The sequence below is a fragment of the Citrus clementina genome, unplaced genomic scaffold (assembly GCF_000493195.1).
Source record: "Citrus clementina cultivar Clemenules unplaced genomic scaffold, Citrus_clementina_v1.0 scaffold_1, whole genome shotgun sequence".
In the NCBI taxonomy this organism is placed as follows: Eukaryota; Viridiplantae; Streptophyta; class Magnoliopsida; order Sapindales; family Rutaceae; genus Citrus; species Citrus x clementina.
Genome location: NW_006263303.1, coordinates 25,068,539 through 25,091,305, shown reverse-complemented (window position 1 = coordinate 25,091,305; position 22,767 = coordinate 25,068,539). Strand labels below are relative to the sequence as shown.

At 33.6% G+C, this 22,767-nt stretch overlaps 4 protein-coding genes across 6 annotated transcripts; 3 read left to right on the top strand and 1 right to left on the bottom strand.

Annotated features, from left to right (window-relative positions):
* The first annotated feature begins 1,364 nt into the window (after positions 1–1,364).
* LOC18055602 (protein FATTY ACID EXPORT 2, chloroplastic) lies at positions 1,365–4,187 on the top strand. 2 transcript variants are annotated; one of them, XM_006452871.2, is made up of 3 exons: positions 1,366–1,888; positions 2,796–2,930; positions 3,758–4,187. In XM_006452871.2, the coding sequence occupies exons 1-3, from the start codon at positions 1,447–1,449 to the stop codon at positions 3,895–3,897; spliced, it is 717 nt and encodes a 238-aa protein (XP_006452934.2). In that variant the 5' UTR covers positions 1,366–1,446; the 3' UTR covers positions 3,898–4,187. The 2 variants fall into 2 exon arrangements, with proteins under 2 accessions (XP_024033219.1, XP_006452934.2); XM_024177451.1 differs by lacking the exon at positions 2,796–2,930 and having other exon boundaries at positions 1,365–1,888.
* An 802-nt stretch (positions 4,188–4,989) lies between these two features.
* On the bottom strand, positions 4,990–7,493 carry LOC18055601 (protein TIFY 3B). Its single transcript, XM_006452870.2, has 5 exons — positions 7,089–7,493; positions 6,242–6,353; positions 5,951–6,152; positions 5,763–5,820; positions 4,990–5,525 (listed from the first exon to the last, which is right to left on the bottom strand). The coding sequence occupies exons 1-5, from the start codon at positions 7,241–7,243 to the stop codon at positions 5,378–5,380; spliced, it is 675 nt and encodes a 224-aa protein (XP_006452933.1). The 5' UTR covers positions 7,244–7,493; the 3' UTR covers positions 4,990–5,377.
* Positions 7,494–10,732: 3,239 nt separating this feature from the next.
* On the top strand, positions 10,733–16,169 carry LOC18055600 (hepatocyte growth factor-regulated tyrosine kinase substrate). 2 transcript variants are annotated; one of them, XM_006452868.2, is made up of 10 exons: positions 10,733–10,997; positions 11,121–11,177; positions 11,299–11,366; positions 13,044–13,260; positions 13,571–13,671; positions 14,603–14,678; positions 14,782–14,841; positions 14,932–14,982; positions 15,172–15,250; positions 15,684–16,169. In XM_006452868.2, the coding sequence occupies exons 1-10, from the start codon at positions 10,917–10,919 to the stop codon at positions 15,782–15,784; spliced, it is 891 nt and encodes a 296-aa protein (XP_006452931.1). In that variant the 5' UTR covers positions 10,733–10,916; the 3' UTR covers positions 15,785–16,169. The 2 variants fall into 2 exon arrangements, with proteins under 2 accessions (XP_006452931.1, XP_024033218.1); XM_024177450.1 differs by lacking the exon at positions 14,932–14,982.
* A 1,908-nt stretch (positions 16,170–18,077) lies between these two features.
* Positions 18,078–19,171, top strand: LOC18055599 (RING-H2 finger protein ATL39). The gene has a single exon (XM_006452867.2). It carries the CDS (start codon positions 18,323–18,325, stop codon positions 18,857–18,859), a length of 537 nt encoding a protein of 178 aa, XP_006452930.1. The 5' UTR covers positions 18,078–18,322; the 3' UTR covers positions 18,860–19,171.
* Positions 19,172–22,767: the final 3,596 nt, after the last annotated feature.

Genomic DNA, 22,767 nt, shown 5'->3' with positions numbered 1-22,767 from the left:
TTCTGTGTCTGTAAGTCAATGCATGAGAACTTATTCTTGATCCGAATGGATAAAAATAATAATAATAATAATGAGAGATTTCAGATTCGTGAGATAAAGACAGAAAAGCCGTTAATTACGATCTCTTTTTCTGATGATTTTGATATTGCGGTGCTTATATTTATTTTTTTCTGATACTAACGCCAAAGCAGAGATCTCGATGCCATTACAACAACCGTCCATTTTTTTTTTTTCAATTTTTAAGTTTTACTATTGGTTACATGTTCCTGCTGTTGTTCTTTTCAGCCCAAAATCCGCATGTGTGACTTTGAAAAGTTTAACTACACTGTATTAAAGTATTGTCAAAAATTTAGATGTTGAGGGATTTGGTGGTTCTTTCACAAGACAATTTTTTAGAGGCTCACTTTGTTTTTCAATTCCATTTTCTTCTAGAGATTGTGTTCTAAAATATATTGCGGAGTCCTGAGAAAATAATTGAATTGCTGTTTGGTAATGAATAAATAAAAAAAGTAAAATAAGTTAAATCTTACTTAGATACTACCACTAAAAAATATATGACAGAAAATCTTTAAAAACTCAGTAGAACTCAAATCTTAAGAGGATCATGTTCCATATATTGTTGTTTATCAATTGTGTAACATATAATTATTGAAGTAGCAATTTTGGCCTAAAATTTTAACTCCTAGATAGCAGCTCGGCTAAAAACTTAATATGGTAGGGAAGAGTCTAAAATATTATTGTAAAATTACTCTATCATGTCATAAGTTTAAATTTACTTACAAATCCTTCATACCACGTCATAAATGTGATATCAATAGTTACAAGCCCCAAATTCAAAATTTACACAGTGCAAACAATTGATTGTTACTTAGAGAAAATCTTTAAATGGGAGCCTCTTAGTATAGATCCACATCTTAATTCGTTTGCAATATATCTCATATTTAGAGAGGCAGATTTCAAATTACACTTGATAAAAATCCTGCACAATCCCTATATTTTTCATTGAATGAATTTAAACACTTGTAGACTCCCAAAATATATTCTTAGTGGACCATTATACAATGCTTGTTTAAAAAGTAGTTTATTATTATTAGTTTACTGAAGCAATCACATGCCATGTGATAAAGTTTCTTCTTGAAGAAGCAGGCATCATTTAAATAATAAAAAAAAAGGTAAATACGTCATTTGAGGCCGGGCGTGACGAAAAGAAGACGAATGTTTAGTGTTGTATCACTACTATAGACACCCCGGGATCTGGGTGTATGTAGAATCGTGACATTTAGTGGGCCTAATTTGTGAGGAACATGGAGCAGCCCAAAAGCAGGCAGACCGAGCTGGGCCGGAGATAAAAACCGAATGGAAGAAAACAAACGAAACGGTGAAGGCGAAACAAACGGAGAGAGGAGCACAAAAATAAGCGAAAAAGGCAGTCAAATAAACGAACACATGGCAAACACAGTAGTGTTAGGTAGCGCATCGTCACAGTCTTCGCTTCTTCTTCATCTTCGTCCCATTTCCAAGCTCTCACTCTCAACTCGAACACCTGTACCTCGCTTCTCTTGCAACTTCGATTACCCAACTCTCGCGGTTTCTTCTAAGAGGATCAGCACGCTTGCTGGCGTAGTATCGTCTGACTCCACATCGTCAGCTGTGATCGCCGACACCGTCGACTCTACTAAGGGAGGGATCGAGATCGAGCCTGATATCGGAGGCGGAGGCGGAGACGGTAGCGGTAGCGGCGGCGGAGGTGGTGGCGGTGGAGGCGGAGGCGGAGGTGAAGGTGAAGGTGAAGGTGAGGGGGAGTCGTCGGACGAAAGTGGGAAGAAGAATAAGATGGGGATGTCTATGTCTCAGAAACTCACTCTTGGTTATGCTGCCCTTGTTGGAGGTAAATTTTATTTTATTTTGTTTTGTTTATTTATGGGATCTTTTCTGTTTGTCAAATGACTAATATGGTGAACAAAAGTTAAATGAATTTGGATTTTGTTTATAAAAGCACCAAGTGTTGATACTACAGTCTGTGGTTAGCATAGACCTTACTTTATGATGCTACACGTAAGTTGAGTTGAGTTGAGCCAAATACACTTTAGCTTACTGAACTGTAACACTATGCTTGAAAAGAGCTTAGGCAAAGGGGAGTGATTATTTGATCCTTTGGTTGTGTTACTTTTCCTCGTTTGCTTTCACTAAATGGCTTAACGCCAGCAGCAAAGAGAAACCATCCTATGTTTATTTTATTATTTTGTTGTTTTATCATGAAATGGTATATGTATGTTAGTCCAAGTTTTTTTTTTTCTGTTTAAGTCAAAGAGAAAAATGTGTTTCTTTGCCTTCAGTGGCCTTTTTCTTTGCAATCTCTTATACATACTTGTTGAAGGATTAAATTTTGTGAGTCTGGAATGCTGATACATCTTTTCTCCAACTGTATGTCTAATAATCATCTAAACCTGACTTGATAAAGAGAAATGAATATCCCCCGTATTTTTTTTTCTCTTTTCTCCCAATTTCCGGTTGATTCTACTTCTCTTCTGATAAACAAAGTGTTAGGCCTGTAAATGTTTTTCCGTCTTTTATGCGTTTTGTCTAAATGCAAGGCTTTTTGGTAGTTCTTGGGTGGTAAACTATTGATCTTGAACATATTGGTAAGATATGTTTAACTTTAGTTTTTTTGTGAATTCTTTGGTATGGTTGAATCTATTTTACCGTTTTGTAGTATACTTGTCTGGACCTTGATTATAAGTGCAACTTCTTTGCTAGCTGGCATTCCATCTAATTATTATTAATATTGTTGGCAGTGGGTGGTCTTATGGGATATCTGAAAAGTGGGAGTCAGAAGTCTCTGTTAGCAGGAGGAGTGTCGGCCTCGCTGCTTTATTATGTTTATACTCAGCTTCCCACAAAGCCAGTTCTTGCATCTTCCATAGGGCTTGGTAAGATATTGTTGCTCTACATTTTATGATGGTATAGTAGTAGTTTAAGCTCATGATAAGAAATTAGCGAATACAGAATTTTGTATCCCATAGTTTTTCTATATATTCGATAATTTGACTGGCATTGAGAAAGTTCCTTGGTTTTCACAGCGGCATAAAAAGTTTATATTACTCATACCAAACTAAAGTTGAAAAGGCTTTACGTTCATTGGTTACCCATGGATGGGTCTGATTCAGTGTGAGTTCAGTAAGACCCATATCAAGTTTAATTGTGAATTCCAATGTTTTTGTATTTACCTAATGTGAAATATTTGGTATTTTGATTTTTCTTTTTTTAAACTTTGGGGTAAAATAAATATATAAATGTATTTCTTTCCTCCTTTACGGTTCTATAGATTAAGTTATTAACAAGGTAATTTTATGTGCGTAGAAATGAATAAATAAATGTTATAATCATTCATTATGGATTTTGAGCCAAGAAACAATAGGCTGAATTTGATGGTGAATGATTCATGCGTTACTAAGTGGATCATTCTACTTTTTCTTATAGTCTCTGATATTTTCTACTTTGATTATGTCAAATTAAGGTTAACTTTGAATATAGCAAGCATATTGACAGTCTTAGAATTGTATTTTGCTGTTGATGCTGGACTCTTCGAATTATTTTCATTGCTCAAGTTCTAGGCTTTCTCCCTTATATGATTTGTTTTTTACAGCATATATGCTGTATGTTTTTCAATTTATATGCACAACCCCACCGTGGGTATCATTTCTTTGTCTTCTTGTTACAAGCTTAACCTTACTGTTTTTGTTATTCTCAACTCAAGGCTTATCTGCTGCTCTTTTGGGAGTGATGGGTTCTCGTTTCAAGAAGTCAGGGAAGGTATTTCCAGCTGGTGTGGTCTCTCTCATTTCCCTTGTGATGACAGGGGGATACCTGCATGGCATCATGCGCAGTCTGCATTGAAATTCATATAATGTTAAGACAGTGATGGTAGAGATGAAGTTTTAGCGTTCCTGTTTATGTGGCAACTGCAATGAGTGTTTTTGGCATGTGAAGTCCTTGAGACTATAGATGTTGAGTGTGTGAACATTTTGTATACCATCTTTCCGGAGTTTACAGTGTTGGAAAGCACGTGCATGTAAATTGTGCTCGTGCCATTGTAGGTCTTGTTCCCGAACTTTGTTTGGTTCTACGCTAATTTCTTTGCCGACAACTAACGTCACTTTAATAAAGAAGGTTTGAAAGTTGGTGAATTTTGCGTGGATCATCTGCAAGCGGACCAATTTGTTTTTCCTCTTTTTGGAGGAAAATCTGCCCGTATACAATTTCAGAAATAAATGATCAGATGGAGAAACTTCCCTACCAGATTTATTAAAATCCGAAAAAATTGTTAAACTGCGCGAGTTAATAGTATAATGACTGTAAAAATTATTAAACCACATAATAATTCTTTTCGACTTTAATAAAATCTAGAATTCTTGACCAGGTTATATAAATATAGACATATATATATACATTTATATTGCAATAATAATAATAATAATTCTTCAGAGGAAAATTCTTCATTTCAATTGAAATCTGTGTTTATATATATTTCAATGACATCCTCGCACTAAAAAAATGACTATATATTTTTGCAGAATTGGCTTATCTGATATCTCTATCAATTGTGTTTTAAAGGAACTTATTCCACCAGCTTGAGCCACCAAACTTGTAAGTTATAAAAGGATTTCCTAGTTTTTGAGAGAGTTTCTGACTTTTCACGTTCCCGTTTTCTCAAGGGTGGGTTAGGGAGGGAAATCCTTTTGGTCTTTTAAAGGAACTCATTCATTCCACCAACTTGTGCTCTTCCCTCTTCCTAGGCTCCTGGGGAAAATAGCTTGCTACTACTAAATGAAGGTGATGTTTTCATATCAGTAGCCATAGCCAAACCAAACTGTAAAATATAACAGAATGCAATGCAGCAAATATGTAGCTCATAACACACTGAAAATTAATACACACAACAATTAGACAGTTAATTCAGTCGTCATACATGTTTTTCATAGCCATAAGTTTAGACAGCAAATAAGATACAATAGGTTTTCATTTATTAGGCAGTTCAGATACACAAGATATCAATACAACAATTAGACGCACAGTTTGAACAGACATTTCAATTGTCTTTGGATGTGAGAAGCAAAAATGTGAACTAATTCTCTATTGCCAATTAAAAGATGCAATCACAGGGCGAAAGCACCTACATCAAGAAATTTTTCTTTTCTTTTGGTCCCTGACAATGAGAAGTTGTACACACGCCATTCCTACAAATTCCAAAAGCAATGCAAACATCATCACACCCTGTGCGCTTGGGTTTTTCACACAAACAATACAGCAATGTCTAGTTTATCTAAGTAGATAGTTCTGGATTATTTACTACAAACATCTAAGCATGATAGATAATTTATGCAACATTGGCTGCAGCCTTAGGTTGCAATTCTTCCTGAGGCACGGAAGTTTTCTCAAAGCAACCTGCCTCTGCAGGAGTCTGAGCTTTGGTGTCAGAAGCTTTTGCCTCTGATTGAACAGGATATGGATTCTTGCTCACCAGCCTGCAAAAGGGTAAAAAGGGCAGTAAAACTAAGACGAATGACATAATAAGACATGCAACACCAAACATAATGGTGATTAATAGATGTGTGGGTGTCCGATAACAAGTCAAACAAGATGACTTCACTTCTCTTGGGTAAGAGTTATTGTAATGCAATGGCCTGTACATAACAACAACGGGAGGCTTTTTTCGGTCAAAGAATTTGAATGGGAGGGTAATTACAGTGCGAAACAGGTACCTGTCACGTCGCTTCTCGAAAAATCGCTGAAGGGAATGCCTCCTTGCCATTGGTAGTTCTGTATCAAATAAGATTTGGAAGATTCGTTAAAGCAACCATAAGACTAAATTAGATGATTGACACCATGAAATTGAAATCATGCAATATTATCTGCATTCAGTTAACATTTGTAAGCATGCAAAAATTACCAGCTTGCAATTTGCAGAGGAGATTCCTTTGAACAGGATATGATTGTGCCCGAGGTGATGCCAAAGCACTTGCAGTGCTTTGCAGTGAAGGAGACCTTGTTAGAACTGGTGAAGAGGCAGGACAGTTGGTATCGTCCTTCTTCATGTCACTTGTGTTAGTAACAGTGGCAGAAGAGGCAGCAATAAGCATAATTTCACGAACCTAAAAATATAAATCATGGGAAGCAGTTATAGTAAAATCTCATTTTGGAAAAAGACTACCACCGTCAATGAGGTTTTCAGTATACCAACCTTGTCTGCCGGAATGGCATCAAATACACACACTTTTCCACCATAGAAGATCGTAAGCTGAGTTGGAGCAAGGTCCGTGGCATTCACTCCAGAAGTTGGGATTGCCGTGGCCCTTATAAAACCAATAGATACATATATACACACATGAAAAAATTGTCAAAGCCTAAAACTGAGAAGTTGAAATATAAATCAAAACAAGTGTGTTGGTAGACAAAGCTAATTGTGCATCTTCTATCTGTTTTCTCCAATGGTTGTAAATGAGAAAGGCAAAGATGAGTGCACAAACATTAGTGTTTCCAAACTCATAATCACACTTCAACATTGTTATGATGTGTCCTGTCTTGCTGTCTCCGAAGTTACCCATTATTTCCAAATTACCATTATTATCTATCTTTTTTGAACCATTGCCCTCAATAACATGTTCGGTCTCAGCTAGAACTTCAGCCACGAATTCTTTCATATAGAAAGTGTTCCATAAACCATTCAGCCCAAAAATTTAAGCTGATAGGTAAATATACATTTTTCCTCCTAATTCTTCCATAAAAGATATAAGACTCAGCAGTAAACTGCTAATTACAGAGTCCATAACTCAAAGCTTTCAATAGAAATAACAATTTATTTCTTTAGTTATTACCCCATCACCGTATAAATCCTTACAACACCCAAAAACTAAATTTCCTAATATCCTCTAAATAAAATAAGTCAACATTTCCAATTTTATACGTCAACGAATCTTTGCAATAATGGTCAAAATTATACCACTGCTACGATTAAACTTTTTTCTCCTTTTTCAGCTCCTTTTAGCCACAGCAAGATGACAAATGCACACAGATCTAAGGTCACATACCTGATGGTGTTGTTAAACACCTCGTTCCCCGACAAATCAAGCCCTGCAGCAGATCCGGCGTCGTTTTGCGCAACCTCATGCTTCTTCTTATCGTCTACTTCCATTCCGGCCTCAGCCTTCGGCTTCACTTCATCAACAGTCCCAAATTCCTCCATTTGAATTAAACTCGAGAAATTTCCAGACTCCTTCCTCTTCTTCTTCGATTTTTTTCAATTTTTTTTAATTTTCTCTCGCAGCTTCCTCGCCTTTGCTTTGGTTTTAATTTTGATTTTGCCTTTTTGTGGTGGTTGTTGTTGACGTGGAGTCGTGCAGAAACGGTACCATGAAATTGAAATATTTAACGCCATCATTCGAGCATGAAATAAACGTGATTTCTGGTTCTCTGATCAGGTGCGTAGGCGCCTGACGTGGCAGTCAAACGTACGATGGTGCTCTCCTGTTAGGAGCCACAGTTGATTTTTTTTCTTCTTTAATATATCCGAAGGGAGCTGTCGTGTCCACTCTTTGTTGGTAGTTGAGCTACTGTGAATGAGAATGGGACGCGTGACATAGAAATAGGCTTTATCCAATTTTAAAATGGATTTTTCGCTGAGCGGTATCATTATCGTGCCGGCCTGTGGCTATGGATTAATATTATTTTATCTGGATTGTCGGTTCTTGGTTTCCACTGCACTATTGTAAACGAGCTGTTTGACTCTATTTGGGAAAGTCTTTTGGGCTCTCAGCGAGGCTGGACTTAAGCCCGTTAAAAAGATGGATAAGTCCAACTCAATTCGCAAACCTGCTTTATAATATCATTTATCTCTAAATTTGTTTAGTTTTTGCAATTGCAGCTATAATATCATTGGCTTTATTTATTCTGCTTTAGAAGCGCTTTAAATCCATCTACCAACTTACCTAAAAATCTAATAGAGATTGTCAGTTTATTTCTCATTAAAATTAATATATATCACTTATTCTCTATTATTCTCATAATACCTAATAATCCCTTTGGCATCCCTCATTTTACAGTGTTATTTTTATTTTTAAATATACTTTAGTCATACTTGTTATAAATTAAATAAATTGTATAAATAAAAATAAATACTAAAAAAATAAACAAGGTTTGAGCTTGAATTTAACAATAATAATAAGATATTTGTCTCGTCCTTTTATTATTATTTAAATATTTTTCTTATAATAGCTATGTATTTTATATTCCCAATATCAAATATCAAATAAATGATTCATTTATCCATCTTTTCCTATAAATTTTTAGTATCAAGGGGGTTATTATATATTATGAAAATAATAGAAGGGTAAGTGGCATGTATTGATTTTAGTAAATAAGCTATCAATCTCCCAAAATTTAAAATAATAAATAAGAATTCAACAATAATATTGAAAATAATTCTCAAATTGATTCCTTTGAATTAAAAATCATAAAATTGACAATAAGATTGAGTTAAGAATTTGATAATTAAAATTGTTGATATAATTTACATGATATCATTTTCCTTCGTTAAAGAAAAAAAAAAGAAAAAAAATTTCTATCTATCTCTACCTATTAATAGGAGAAGAACTAACGTTCTACCACCAACTTTTTGTTAGTGGTAGGAGTAGAACCTACACCTCTTAACTTTTAGAAAGTAGGTTCTCTAATTGTGTTACTTTAGTACCGTCCCTAAAAGTATTAAAGTAATACTTGACCCACAACATTAGAAATGGGTTTTATTTGTACTAATATTAATATTTTTAAAAAATAAGGAATATTTTCCTTTTACTACTTAAGTTTATGTGAAATAATAAATAGGTGAAACAAGTAATATAGCCTAATATTTTGCCACAAAAAAATTACAAAATCTTACATTTTACTACTTTTTCATTAGCTGACCATTAATTGACATATAAAATATTAATTTTACCCTTACTTTAAGGAAAGAAACATAAAAATAAATTATTAATTAAATATTAATCATTATGCTAAATAATTTATCATTTGATTAAATAAAAATTATTTCAATTATTAACTATCAATTCAAATTTTAAAAAAACTATAAATTTGTATGTCATCAATTAAATATGAACTTTATTATTTAATATTTGAGATGTTTATGATTGCATGTATGTATTTATGTATGTATGGTTGTTTTCTAATTATCTTTGTATTTTAATTTTTATGATGATTAATAATTAAAATTAAATTGGTTTTTAATTGAATAAAAAATAATTGTGACATATTATAATAAACCTTAGATGATATTTCCTTCTTTTTTTGTGTGTAAATGCAAACTTTTTATTGATTTTTTGGACTTGTGATACAACAGTGAAAACTATTAAGTTTTATTAGAATTTATGTGTCTTTTTTGCATAAAATATGACAAAATTAGTATTTATAGGTCAACTAGCAAAAGAGCAGTTAAATGTAATATTTTTTTTTATTCTTTAGTACAAAAATATTATGATATAATATTTGTTCCACCTATGAATTGCAAAAAAAAAAAAAAAAGACTCAATTTTTGGTCTAATTGATCCGATATAAAATTTTCGGACTTCGACTCAAATTTGAGAGTAAAAAATCAAGTTCAAGTTTTAAATTTAAAGCCCCATCAAATTTGGTTCATGATTTGGGCCTTATCTGCCCTCACCTAAACTCTTGAAAAAAAAAAACAAAAGTGACACACACGCATAACACACTTACACACGTACACATTTCACTCTCTCAAAACACAAAAAAAAAAAGACCCAAACACGGCTCACTATCTCACACATAAAGAAGTCATCAAGCCGCTGCTCCAACTCCAAGTTGCCACCACAAACCTAGCCGTAGCAACCCTCATTGAGCATAGCCACTGACGGCAGCAACTCACACCACAACAGCCAGGCCATCGCTAGCGCACCAACCACCAAAATCAACCAACCAACCAACTAATCTTTGATATTTATGGAAAGAAAGAAAGAAAATACTTTTATTTATTTGGCGACATCATTCTTTGTATTAGTTTCAGCTTCAGCCTATTCGTAAGTTTTATGTTTATGGAAAGGGTCAAAGGCATTGATGCGAAGACTTATTCCATTTAGTTTGACCCTTACGCAATTGATTTACAAATGGTCAAATATATATTAAAAGCTTTCTTGCTTATTTTAATTTATGTATGTCTCACACGCTCTACATTACTTTTTTTAGTATGTGAATGTCATGTGCCTATATGTTTCTTTCGATGTGGTTGATAATAATCACCGCAACAGTAAAGAATTTTGGAACATTGATTTGTAGTTCATTTTTTTTAATTTAAATTATTTAATTATCAAAATAAAAGAAAAAAATCTTGGCCTACTAGATAGCCTTTGATATCAGCTAATCTGGAATTTCATTTCAGCACAAGAATTTTGCATGACAAGACTCAATGAGCTAGCTCTCAAGCCAAGTAGAAGCCAAGTAGAATAGTGTAATAGTAAAACTTGTTACTGATCAGGTTCAGGCGTTTTCTAAATCCGATCCTGACCCGAATCGAATCTCAAAAGACTGGACCTCTTTAGGCCTCGAGTTCTTTATTTCAGTTATAGGGTTGAGCCCGGACTTTACTGTCATCAATAGTACTTCCACCTCATTATTACTTCCCAATAATTTAAATAGTAAAAAAAAAAAAAGCTAAAAAATTAAAAAACTCGTAAACGTCGACTGGGTCTGCGGGCCACCCGATTCCATACCGATGTCAGTAATAAGATCCATCCTCCCAGATAAGACTTTGGAATACAAAAAAAATAAACAGATGCAATAAATCGAAACTGACAACTTAATAAACTGAAATAACGAATCTGTGACGGAGAGAGTGAGAGAGATCAGAGATGTCAATAGAGCCTCCGGCTTTTCAGGAAGCAACTCGTTGTGACGTCTGCAAATGCAGCTTCAACACTTTCAGGCGTCGGGTACCCTCTATTATTATTATTATTATTATTTTACTATTCAATTTGAACGATCTTTAAGAAATGACTCATCATGATTTACAAAATCTTAGATTATTTAGTCACATTCGGTCCAATTTATTGCAGCATCATTGCCGATGTTGTGGGAGAACATTATGCCATGAACATTCATCAGATCAAATGGTTTGAGTCTTTTATTTTTTTATTCTTTTATTTCGTAATTAATCTTTGGGATTGAATTATATATTCCCTTTTATAGTTGAAATTAATGGATTATTTGTTCTATTTTTCTGTGATCATATAGACTTTACCGCAATTTGGAATTCACACTAACGTGAGAGTTTGCGCTGATTGTTTCAATAGTTCCTCTCGGTAAATCACTTATGATTTAACTTCATCGACTTGCTGTTAGATTTCAAATTGGTTTTCTTGTGCATTGAATTTTAAAATATATATATATATATATATATATATATATATATGATCAGTGTTCGATCCTAAGGTTTTGAAGTTAAATTTCTACTTATAGCTTTGAATTCTTCCTTCCTTTAGTATACTTGAAGCAATAGTAGTCTATTTTTACAATATGTTACTTGGAAGGATAGCAAATTATCGAGAGGGATAGTAAGTTATCAAGGACACTTGTTGTGTGGAGAAGCTTCTGATGATGTGCTTGAATTGGTGGATGATGGAACTAAGTTTTTGTAGAATGATTCAACAGTGGAGTGTAGAGGGATATGAGGAACCTTAATTCGTTTTATGAATGTTGACATATATTTAAAAAGGTTGGCACATCTTATTGCATATATCATATTACTCGAACTTGGAGTTGCATTTCTTGCCCTTGAAATCTTCCTCTCCCAATTTTAAACGCTGTCTATTTGAATTATCACAATTATTTGGGGTTTACCGAATTACCAACTCTAGAACTTCTTCTATTGCCCATTTCCCTAAATGGTTGCAGAGTTGTTTAAGAAGCTGGGATCAGTTTGACCAGGATAACCATTTTGCTTCTCTTTTGTACTTTATCTGCTTTTACATGGGTTATTGTGGAAACTACACATGTATCCTTAAGGACATCAAGGTACTTTTCGTGGAATAAATGCTATATTTGGGATTGAGGTGTTGTGACATTAATTCACAGTGTCATGGGATGGAAGCACAAGCTGTCAAGTATAAGTGTAGCTAATATCAGTTACCAAGTAAAAATGGGTGTTTACAACCATTTTATCTGTTGTGCTTTCAAAGTCAAGCTAAAGCATTACAGTCCCAAATGGTGAAACATGCCTAAAATCAAGGGTCATATTTATGTAGGTTTTGTTGTGGATAAAATGAAACCTTTTGGTGTTTGCTTCTTCTTACTCATTTGATGAATTCAAGCTATGTATATGGATCTCTCCTTTATTTATGCAGCCTCCACCAAAAGAGATGATCATCTTCTTAACCTCTTTAAGGATTTGGGTAATTTTGTTTGCTTTTTGTTAGTCAGGGAGAACTAGGGATATGTAGGAAGTAATTTTTGGTTGTAACAAGATCTCAAAGATCATAAATTGAAGGTTTTCCCATAAGGCTATTTTGAAGTTGTTCTCTAATCTTGCTGGATCATTTTCTTTTGTATTCGTCATGTAGCGTAGGATTCATGACTTCTTATCTATGATAGAGCTTTTTCTCCCACATTGGACAATAAGGTTTGGTCACAAGTTTAGGAGCATGGAAGAACAAAATTGTTGTTGACGGTGACACCTCTCTGGTGATTATTACCTTGGAAAATATGCTCATTTAAGAGATAGCTAAGCTACTTCTTTTTTTTTTTGGTTTTTTCGTTGGTTTGTCACTTAAGTTATATCTTGTGCTTATTTCAGAAGTGAATTTTCATTTTTAAGCTACATTAGCCATTTTGTTTTCTACTCTCTTGTTTGGTCATTTTCTACCTTTTTGCTGCCTAGTGTCATTGAGATCTAGAATGCTTTTTCTTCTTGCTTTCGTGTAGTTCTGATTTATATTTACCAACTGCTGTACTATCTGCACATGGATTTCCTTTTGGCACAGGACTGGGAAGGATAATCTTCAGGTCTCTTCAGATGGAGTTAATTCTGTAACAGATACATTCTCTAGATTAGACATTGATTCAGATAAGGATCCCAAAGTGGAATCAGTTGTGAAGCGTCACCCTGTCTCCAGTGTTTTAGAGTGCAAATGTGGGATGCCTTTGTGCATTTGTGAAGCTCCTGCTCCAGCTGCATCCACTGAAACACGTCCCCCACAGGTTTGAATTATCTACTTAGCTTTGTTAGAGCTTTTATACTACTTGCCTCTAAGCTTGAGTTTTGGGATTAGTGGTTTCTCAATAAGGTATAAGATCTAGCTTGAGCAATGGACCATTTATTTAATCCCCTGTACTTTTTTGTTTGTATTTGTGCTTGATCCACATGACAAGCTGGCAATTAGATTCATGCTTGCTTGTGGGGCATGTTAGAGCTGAAACGTATTCTTGGGTCATTGTCTATAACCTTATGCTTTGCAGATTGGTGGCTTTGTAATAAGTTATAATTTTTTTGCTATACTAAATTTTCCAGATGAAAAGCAGTAGTACCTCTGCCGGTCAGTCAAATCCAAAGCCAAAAAAGACAGAAAACACAGCAAGGAATAGAGGTTCCACCTCAAACAGCAATTTTAGGTATGTGATTTTTCACTTTTGATATTCCATGTATGTTCTTCATGACATGTTTAATGAGTTGCAGTATTTTATATATCTCAATGAGTAGTTTTTAATATGCGTTAGCAGTCAAGTTCAGCAGTTCAGATTATGAAACTCCAACTCTTTCTGATCCATACTACTAGTCTACTATTGGTCTGCCATGATGTAATGTATCTAAGTAGAGTCCTGATGATTTCATCATGCCAGCAGAAATGGTTATTTTGATGATGCTTTTTCTCATTGTCAGTATGATGCATTATGGATTCATGTTTCTCACACCATTAGTATGCATAACCTTTTAACAATTTTGGTTCTGTTCCGCAAAAGCCAGTTTCTGTTAAATGTTAATATCATGGGCTTTAAATTACAGAGAGCCTATAAATGCCAATTTGACAGTTATATTTTGCTCTCTTGTTTCTGACATATTTTCTCAATTGTAGCTCTTAAGCGAAGGAATGTAATATTGTTTGAACTTTTTTTTTGTCCAAGGATTGAATAAATCCTTTTTCCCATCACCATTCCCTCCCACTGTTTCTTAGCTGAAACTCCCCAGTTAAACTTGCTAATGTCCTTTCTATTTTGGGACAAGGATTCCCTCCGCTGGTCAGAAGTTTGTCTTCAAATAGTGTACGAACGTTCCTACTTGGATATCCAGTGATTTGTCTTAAATGGGTTAAGCCACTATCTTCTTCGATACTCGTTGTCTTTTCTACTCTTCTTGCCCTCATTTCTCTGTCCACTTCCAATGTACTTTCTCTGTTGTTGTTACACATATGAATACTCAATATTGATTCAGTTTCTTATGTTGTTTTTAAATTGTATGCTGGTGGAATGAAGTTGAAGTTAAGTTTTTCTCGCTAATACCATGTTGCATGTTTAAGTGGTTGATCACTTCTTACAAAATTTTCAGCTCTATTTTTAATCCTGGTCAAGTGACAAACGGTGCTACGGATAAACCTCGGATGGAATATGAAGTTAATGGAGAGGTATAAACTAGATTGTTCTTAAAAGATTCAACTTTAGTGAAGTATTCTGATAGGTGGCTATTCTTTTCATGCATGTTATTGTATTAACATTTGCCGTGCTTAGGGGTTAAGAGATGCTATAAAGAATGGAGACGCCGCTGCAGTCAAGAAGCTTCTGAGTGAGGTATTCTTCATTTCATTTGAATTGAGTGAGAAAAATTGTATCTCAAAAGAAGCATGAAGATAGATGAACTTAAAAAACTGGTGTTGACAGGGTGTGGATGCAAACTTTTGTGACAAGCAAGGGATGTCTTTGCTCCATCTTGTACTGCTCTCTCTCTCTTTCCCCTCGTCCTCCTCTGTGTGTGTGTGCGTGTGTGTGTGTGTGTGTGTGTGTTTGCACACACAATATGCTTCACAAGCATGTGTGCGCGCACTCATGCGGGGGATTGTTTGTATGATTTCTATTTTCTTTTACTTTAAAGTTGTGTGATGCTAATCATCAGTAATGCAGGCAGCACTCTTTAACAGAACTGATATAGCCTTCATCCTTATGGAAAGTGGAGCAAATATGGACTGCAAGAATGCACAAGGTAATTCATCATATGCCCCACCCTTGTGATGTTTGTCTTATTGACAGGAGTAGGTAAACAGTAAAGATATTCAAGGCATGACTGAGGACAATTATCAGAAAATGTTTCAATATATCCTTGGATCATGCGATGAAGCAAAATAGAAAATGTGCTCTTAAATTTATTGAAAGTTCAAGGTGTAGTTAAGAACTCTTTTGGTGGCCCAATCAAATTACTTGATGAGGACTGATGGTATATTTATCTAATTTTTTACTTCAGTAAGGTCTCACCTTCGATAATGCTGTATATCATGCCATGATGTAGGAAACTGTAGTGGATACTTACTCTCTTATTCACAATTCTGGTTTGGTGGAGTAGATTATTCTCTGTAAGTTTGTAGGCAGCAAACAGTTGCACAATTTTCTTGGTTTCACTAACCAATTATCTCGTACAGGGGAATCACCTTTGGACTGTGCACCCGTTACTTTACAGTACAAAATGCGACAAAAGATGGAAGATGATAAAAACAATGTCGGCAGCACCACATCTGTCTGAGAGCAAAAGACTTGTGCAAGTTTTAAGTTTCACTCTTGACATCACTTCAACCAAGTGCTGCCAGAGCTTGTCTGCCATACGACATGCTGCTATTCATGGAGTGCCAATTAGAATCCCCTTCCAAGGTAATAAAAGTTTTCAACTTTTGTGCTGCGAAGATGCGAATATTTATGCATATGGACACGGTTCTATTAGGTGTATGGAATAATTTTGTGATTGACTTATGCAGTCGCCTGGCTTGTATATACAGATAAGATTGCTGACCCTTATCTTACACATTTCTATGGATTGTATGTGAAGAATTTTTGTGGGCGTTTTGCCGAAGGTTTTTACAACAGACACCTTTTACTCATTCTTAAGCTTTAAATATAGCTGATGCACCACATGTCGAATTTCTGAGCACCTTTTTCTTTTTTATTTGATACTTGTGACATATTTTCAATGTTCATACGTGTATGTGATGTTGCTAATGGATAAGATCGTTTAAATTCCTCACGTTTATTGTTTCCTTTCATCAATATTGCAAGTGGTCAAATACTGGTCAAATACTGAGATGAAAGAAAGTTTTGCGTCCGCTATGGTATAAACTTTATGGAAATATTTAAATAAGGGGGTAATATAATGGTTAATTTTAGTTTAGGACTTTTTATTACTTGAGTGATGTGGTTATTAATTCTAGCAATGATTAAACTTTGGTTATGACGTTTCAAATATTTTATTAAGAACTAACTAAACATTAATAATTGCCTGTCATTATGTCATTGGGCACTTGTAATGCGGACTGGATTCCCTCATAAAATCCAAAACAAAATGGTTTCTTATGCGTCTCCAATTTCAATACCACTTTTAGGTACCAAAATCTTTACAAGTGACAAAAAAATCACAGCCGTGTTATGTGATTTTTCCATTTTTCTTGGTTGAAAAGTAAAGGTGATTTGGTGAATTGGTGGGATCTGACTCGGATGGTGGAAATCAAACGTATGGTAGAAAAGGGACGCACGGAAAACGGGAATGACTCCTTTGTTGCTTTTCTTTCTGTTCCACCTAACAAATCTTGAAGGGGAATAAAATATTTTTTTATGAAATGATGGTGATGATGAATCTGAAATGGGGTTACTCTTCTTCTTTTTTATTATTTTTCATTATTTTTCTCCTTTTTGGGCTCAACATTTTGTGAGTACAGCTTGAGCATTTAACAGCCGTCCATGGTCGGCTGGGTGTGAATACTTTAGAATAGGGCACGTGAACAAAGTATGCGACGTGTCCTACAAAATGGGGATCAATGCGATGATGCAATGTACAGAAACTGGTTGATTCATCACTGACAGATCTTCATATGGAATCAAATCAAATTATAGGAATTGGTTTGTTAGAAAAATGTGTTGAGTTGCTAAGAGATTACCATTATGAGATTTTTCTTTTCTTCTCTCTCTTAATTTTAGGGCTTCAAGTCATGAAATTTGTAAAATTCATGTCATAATCAAATGTTGGTAAGTGTCGCGATATAGACTCTTGAAATTTTCTAGCTTTAATGATCAAGTAGGGTAAGACTAGAAATTTGCTCTTTTGTGATGCCCCCTATCTCTCTTTAAAAAAAAAAAGGAGGAAAAAAGATCAACAGTGCTAATAGCAACTTTTTATTTTTTATTTTTTGAAGTGTTAAAGTAAATGAAAAAAAATTATTACGAGTAATAAAAAATTGATTATCCTAAAATTTATGAAGAAAATAACACACATAATAATAAACTGAATTTTGAAGAAAATAACACACATATAAAAAATTGATTATCCGACATAGTTTTTTCTTTTTTTAAAGTACGTAAGCACCATGGTTTTAATGATAAACTGAATTTTGACGTAAAGGAACAACTACTGGTCTCCCTAATACGGTCCCCTTTACTTTAACCCACATGCTCTTTTAGTCTTTTGATCTTCCAGTTCCTTTAGGACCAAATAAAAAAAGAAAAAAAATATATATATATGAATAATAATACAGTCATATATTTTTATATAAATTTATTTTATATAAATTGACGTGATATTAATTATAAAAATATAAAATAATAAAAATAAATTATATAAATTAAATAATATTTAATTCAACTAATTTTATCATGTTATATTAATACAAAATAAATTTATAATTATATATATATATATATATATATATAAAAAACTCATCAAAGAAACCAATAGTTTACGCAGATTATTAATAGTAAAATTAAAAAGAAAAAAAAAACAACACTTGTGTGATAACCAGCACCGTCCATCCCAGCTGTGACTTACACGAATGCCCACGAAAATGACATCATCACTACCTCGTTACAGTTCCCACAACTTTTATTCCCAAATCCCAAAATCAATAAAATATAGAGAAATTAATTAATATATATAAAAAAAAGCCTCTCTACTCTCCACTTTCGCCTTTATATACACACCAGATGCTCCTCTGATCTTCCCCCTTTCCTTTCCTTCTTGTTCTCTCTGTATTTCCTTTCCACTGTTGCCCCTCTCTTGTTTCTTCCTTCAAAAGCTCAAATGGGTTTCTTCGAAGACGATCCAACCTTAATCACAAGCCAATTCTTATACAGAGCCGCCGTCGTAATTGCTCTCCTCAGATGGGTTCTATTTTGCATCATCAGATTCCGAAACCGTAACTCTTCTTCTCCATCGTCGTCTTCATCATCACAACAACAACAACAACAACAGCAGCAGCAGCCGCCTTCTTCATCAACGTGCTCAATCTCTTCGCAGATGATTAAAGAGAGGCTTGTTTTGGCCTCCTTTGGGGACATCAAGGTCAGGATGCCGTGGGTTCCTGACACGTGTGCCGTGTGCTTGAATCACATGGAGGAGGATGATCTCGTGCGGGAGCTTAGAAACTGCTGCCACGTGTTCCACAGAGAGTGCATTGATCGTTGGGTCGATTATGATCATCACAAGACTTGTCCTCTTTGTAGGGCCCCTTTGTTGACTTATTTGCAGTCCAAGAGCTTGAACAATTGGCCCAAGAATGAACCTAATTGGGCCGTTGAAAGAATTCTCTACATCTTTGGTGACGATCTCGTTGTGTGATGATTATTTATTTTTGCATTACTTTGTTATTTCTTTTTTAATCTGTTACTTTCAAATTTATAATTAATTATTATTATTATTGTGGACATATTTGTTAATATGTAGCACCTAGTAGTGGGATGTTTCTGGGTAATTTTGTAATTATAAGTAGGGGTAAAAAAGAGAGAGAAGAAATTGTGTCCTGTCTGTGGCCTCGATTCTTTGACTGGGCTGGCCGTTGAGTTGTATATATTTGTATTTTGTACCATTACCTTTTTTTTTTCTTCCAATTTTTGTATTCTTTTTCAATAATGTTATGTGGCTATTTATTTGCGTGGGATTGATTTGCTTTTGATGTATTGTCGGTGTGAGAATAAAAGATATTCAGATTCTTTCTTGCAGTGTAAACCTTCTGAGATTTTTATTCTTTTTTTAAACGAAGAGAAGAATTTTTGAGAAATCTAAAAATAATTAAAATTTGAGAACAAAAGGTGAACGAATCTCTCAAGCCACAAGAGAATTTATGTAGAAATTCGAAACTTACAAAGATTTTCGAACATTGACAAACAATTTATTAAATTAAGTTTAAGGAATAATGATGTATGTGCTTAGGAGATAAATTTTTTTTGGGAATCTTATCAATTTAGCCATTTTTCAACTAATGCACACCCATTTTAGACTAAATTACTGTTACAGTACATTTATTAAACGAGAATTGGATTGAACCGGAATTAAAATTAGAATAAGTTATTTATTGGAGTTATAAGAATCAAAATTAGACTGTATTGCATTTCTGTCGATGTATTTATTTTATCTTATAATTAGAATAAATTGTTACAATCTACTAAAATATTCTTTATTAATTGTTGTACCTAATATTATTTGTATATATTATAATAATAACAATAAGAAGAATAAAAATAAAAATAATAATAAAACTGATGATGATGATGATGATAATGACATTAATATTTATTAAACCAATAAAATTAATAAATTTTATTAATAATAAATATAAAATTAATACTAGTACTACTATTACTACTAATACAAATGATGATGACGACGACCAAGATATAATTATTAATATTAATTATTAATATTAATAATAATAATAATTATTATTATATTAATATTATTGTTCTTAAAATTTATTATTTTAAATTATTATTATTAAAGGACCTATTTACAAATAATATAAAGTTTGTACAAAAGTTTGTGATTATATCACCACATTTTCATAAATTCTATAGGGACAAAAATGTAAAAATGATAGAACTTGATTGAGGTTAATTTGGTGATTATAAAAATTTAATAGAGGTAAGAATCGGAATTTGATTCCCAACTCTCTTCATGGAAATTCCTTGAAAATGAAATCAATGAGGAATTTGATTTCAACTCCCTTCTTAAAAATTCCTTGAAAATGAAATTAATGAAACTAATTTCGAAATTAGCGTGGGTTCTACAATCCTGAATACAATTCTCGCTCTTATTTTGTGAAGTAAATGTTGTCAGTGATTTCAATCTAAATTCCGATTTCCCAATCTATGAAGTAAACACACCATTAAAACAAACCATTCATATTAATTCCTTATCACCCACATCGTCCCAAACCCTTATTAGCTATCACACGAAACCAATCAACAGGACTTCCTTTAACGGTGGCTGGCATTTTTGACGACTCAATCCTTAGTGCAGAGCTTCCTTCGACGGCAAGTGAGTGAGTGACAATGGCTTATGAACTGGCAGTGTCAACAGCTAACATTTATATATCCTACTAAAGGCATTTTGTTTTTAATTTCTTTTAGTTAGGTTTATTGATAGATTTTTTATAATAGTAGATTATTAGATTTGTAATAAGATTGTAAATTAGTAGCAGTTGTTCACAAATTTCGAGGTATAATATATGTTTGATAAATTGCCTATGAGTTTTTTTTTTTTTTTTAACTTGCTGCTATTCCATTAAATTCGCTTAATAATTATCTATAAATATTAGTAATCAAGACAACTTGTAAGCAAAATGGGATGGGTGAGGGCTACCATTGCCCATTTTGCTTAGTTGATCAAACGTGAGATGGAAATTTAAATGGATGGATTTGGCTGTTGCCTAGGCAACCCTAGGCGATGGGCTTAACAAAATGGTTTATTGCCCTTGCGATGGACTTTGTCACCCATGGGTGATGGGTGCCTTCGTCTGATGACAATATCTATTGCTCAAAATTTAATGACAGAGATTATAGGTGATCGATGCTATCTCCCTGGCTATAAACGTCATCGTTCGGGAGACAAGTCAACTCCCAGGTGATCAAGTCCATCGCCCATATTTTCTATAGCTACATTTTAGGCGATGGATATTGTCGATCAAGTAGCGATGGCACCCATTGCTTAGATAAGCTATGGGTGATGGCAACGAGCTCATTACCATTAACCAAATTGGAAGTGATGGTAACATTACTCACATTCTTCGAAAAAAAATAAAAAAGGCAGCAAGCTAAGTGCATTGCACCAAAAAAAAATTTGGTCTCTAGACAATACAAATGAGTGTCATAGATATTCGATTTAGTTCACTAAGATTTTGGTAGTTCGGATAAATGTAAAGTAGCAATTGTAAGAGAGAGAGAAAATTATTATTGAAATGTAATTTTAAACTTTTAAAATTTAAAATTTTTAATAATGAATCTACTTTTTAAAAAAAAATAGTTGTGGAGAAGAGTTTAGCCCTTTCAAATAACTTGATTCTACTGGTAATTTGAAAAAAAAAAAGGCTAATTGTGAAGTGGCATTTAATAAAAAAATGGAGTCAATTATAACTACGTTGTCAACTCTGTAAATGAAAGTTGTGTACTCAATTCCCAAAACCAAAAGGCCGTTACAGAAAAATCCAAAAGGCCAATACAACTCTTGATTAAATAAATATTTTTTAAAGGAGTTTTAGAGACAAATTTATTGTACACAAGTTAGTTTTCGGATATTACTTTAACTAGTATCCAAAACAACATCCAAAAGTCCCCCAACTCATGTCAAGGATATATTATCCTTAATTTTTTTTTTAATTTTAAACTTAAAAGATTTGACCAATTAAATTAATTAATACCAATACAAAAATTGTAGGAGGTTATTTTTGAGAATTTTTCGGTTTAGTCTGTGTTGGCAGCAATACCCACGGGGCTCCGATTATTTTGGGGTGAGTACGGGGCCCCAGAAAAAATTGAAAATAAATTCCGGTCTCTTTTGGGTACGGGTCTAAGCCTCAAAAAAAATTTAGGTTTGGATTTGGGGATTTTGTCAGGTCCTCTAACTGTCGTAGAAAATTAAAAAAATATTATCTAATATTTTAAATTTGTAAATTAGAAATTCTAATACCTATTCCCTTAGATCGAATCGATCTTTGTTCCCCTAAAAGAAATCCTAACAACTCGTCAGTTGTCGTCGTCATTAATAGTCGGTCAGCTGCCACCGTTTGTCGTCACCGACCAACACTTTTGTGCTTGTCGATTCTCCTACTGCAAGGATTTTGCTTTTTCTATTTTTCTTTCTTTATTTAATTGTTTCAAATTGATTTGTTTTCATTTATTTGAGTTAATTTTACATTTTGTGTGTTTTCATTAATGTTTTTTTTTTTTAATTTCATTTTTAGTCACATAGCACTGAAGCACAAACAAAAATAATTATATTTTGCATACTCATTCGAAGAGCACCAATTTGGTTAGAATATCTTAAATAGGGTAGTAGATGGTAAACAATTTGATTGCTGATCATTTTGCAAAAAATAAAATTAAAAAAGAAATAAATTAAGACATGAGATCATGATATAAGTTAGAGGTTTCTTATTTCATTTTAATTCGCAGTTGAGAGGTTTGTACAAAAAATTTTGGTTCAAATTAACCCAAAATATTGTAGAGAGGCATTGTTTTTTTTTTAAATTGAGA

Coding starts and splice junctions, on each gene's coding strand:
- LOC18055602 (XM_006452871.2), top strand. CDS start 1,447: ATGGCAAACACAGTAGTGTTAGGTAGCGCATCGTCACAGTCTTCGCTT. Junction 1,889..2,795: donor TTATGCTGCCCTTGTTGGAG/GTAAATTTTATT, acceptor TATTGTTGGCAG/TGGGTGGTCTTATGGGATAT. Junction 2,931..3,757: donor TGCATCTTCCATAGGGCTTG/GTAAGATATTGT, acceptor TCTCAACTCAAG/GCTTATCTGCTGCTCTTTTG.
- LOC18055601 (XM_006452870.2), bottom strand. CDS start 7,243: ATGGAGGAATTTGGGACTGTTGATGAAGTGAAGCCGAAGGCTGAGGCC. Junction 6,354..7,088: donor GTGTTTAACAACACCATCAG/GTATGTGACCTT, acceptor TGGTTTTATAAG/GGCCACGGCAATCCCAACTT. Junction 5,821..5,950: donor CCTCTGCAAATTGCAAGCTG/GTAATTTTTGCA, acceptor TATTTGATACAG/AACTACCAATGGCAAGGAGG.
- LOC18055600 (XM_006452868.2), top strand. CDS start 10,917: ATGTCAATAGAGCCTCCGGCTTTTCAGGAAGCAACTCGTTGTGACGTC. Junction 10,998..11,120: donor TCAACACTTTCAGGCGTCGG/GTACCCTCTATT, acceptor AATTTATTGCAG/CATCATTGCCGATGTTGTGG. Junction 14,842..14,931: donor TCAAGAAGCTTCTGAGTGAG/GTATTCTTCATT, acceptor TGGTGTTGACAG/GGTGTGGATGCAAACTTTTG.
- LOC18055599 (XM_006452867.2), top strand. CDS start 18,323: ATGGGTTTCTTCGAAGACGATCCAACCTTAATCACAAGCCAATTCTTA.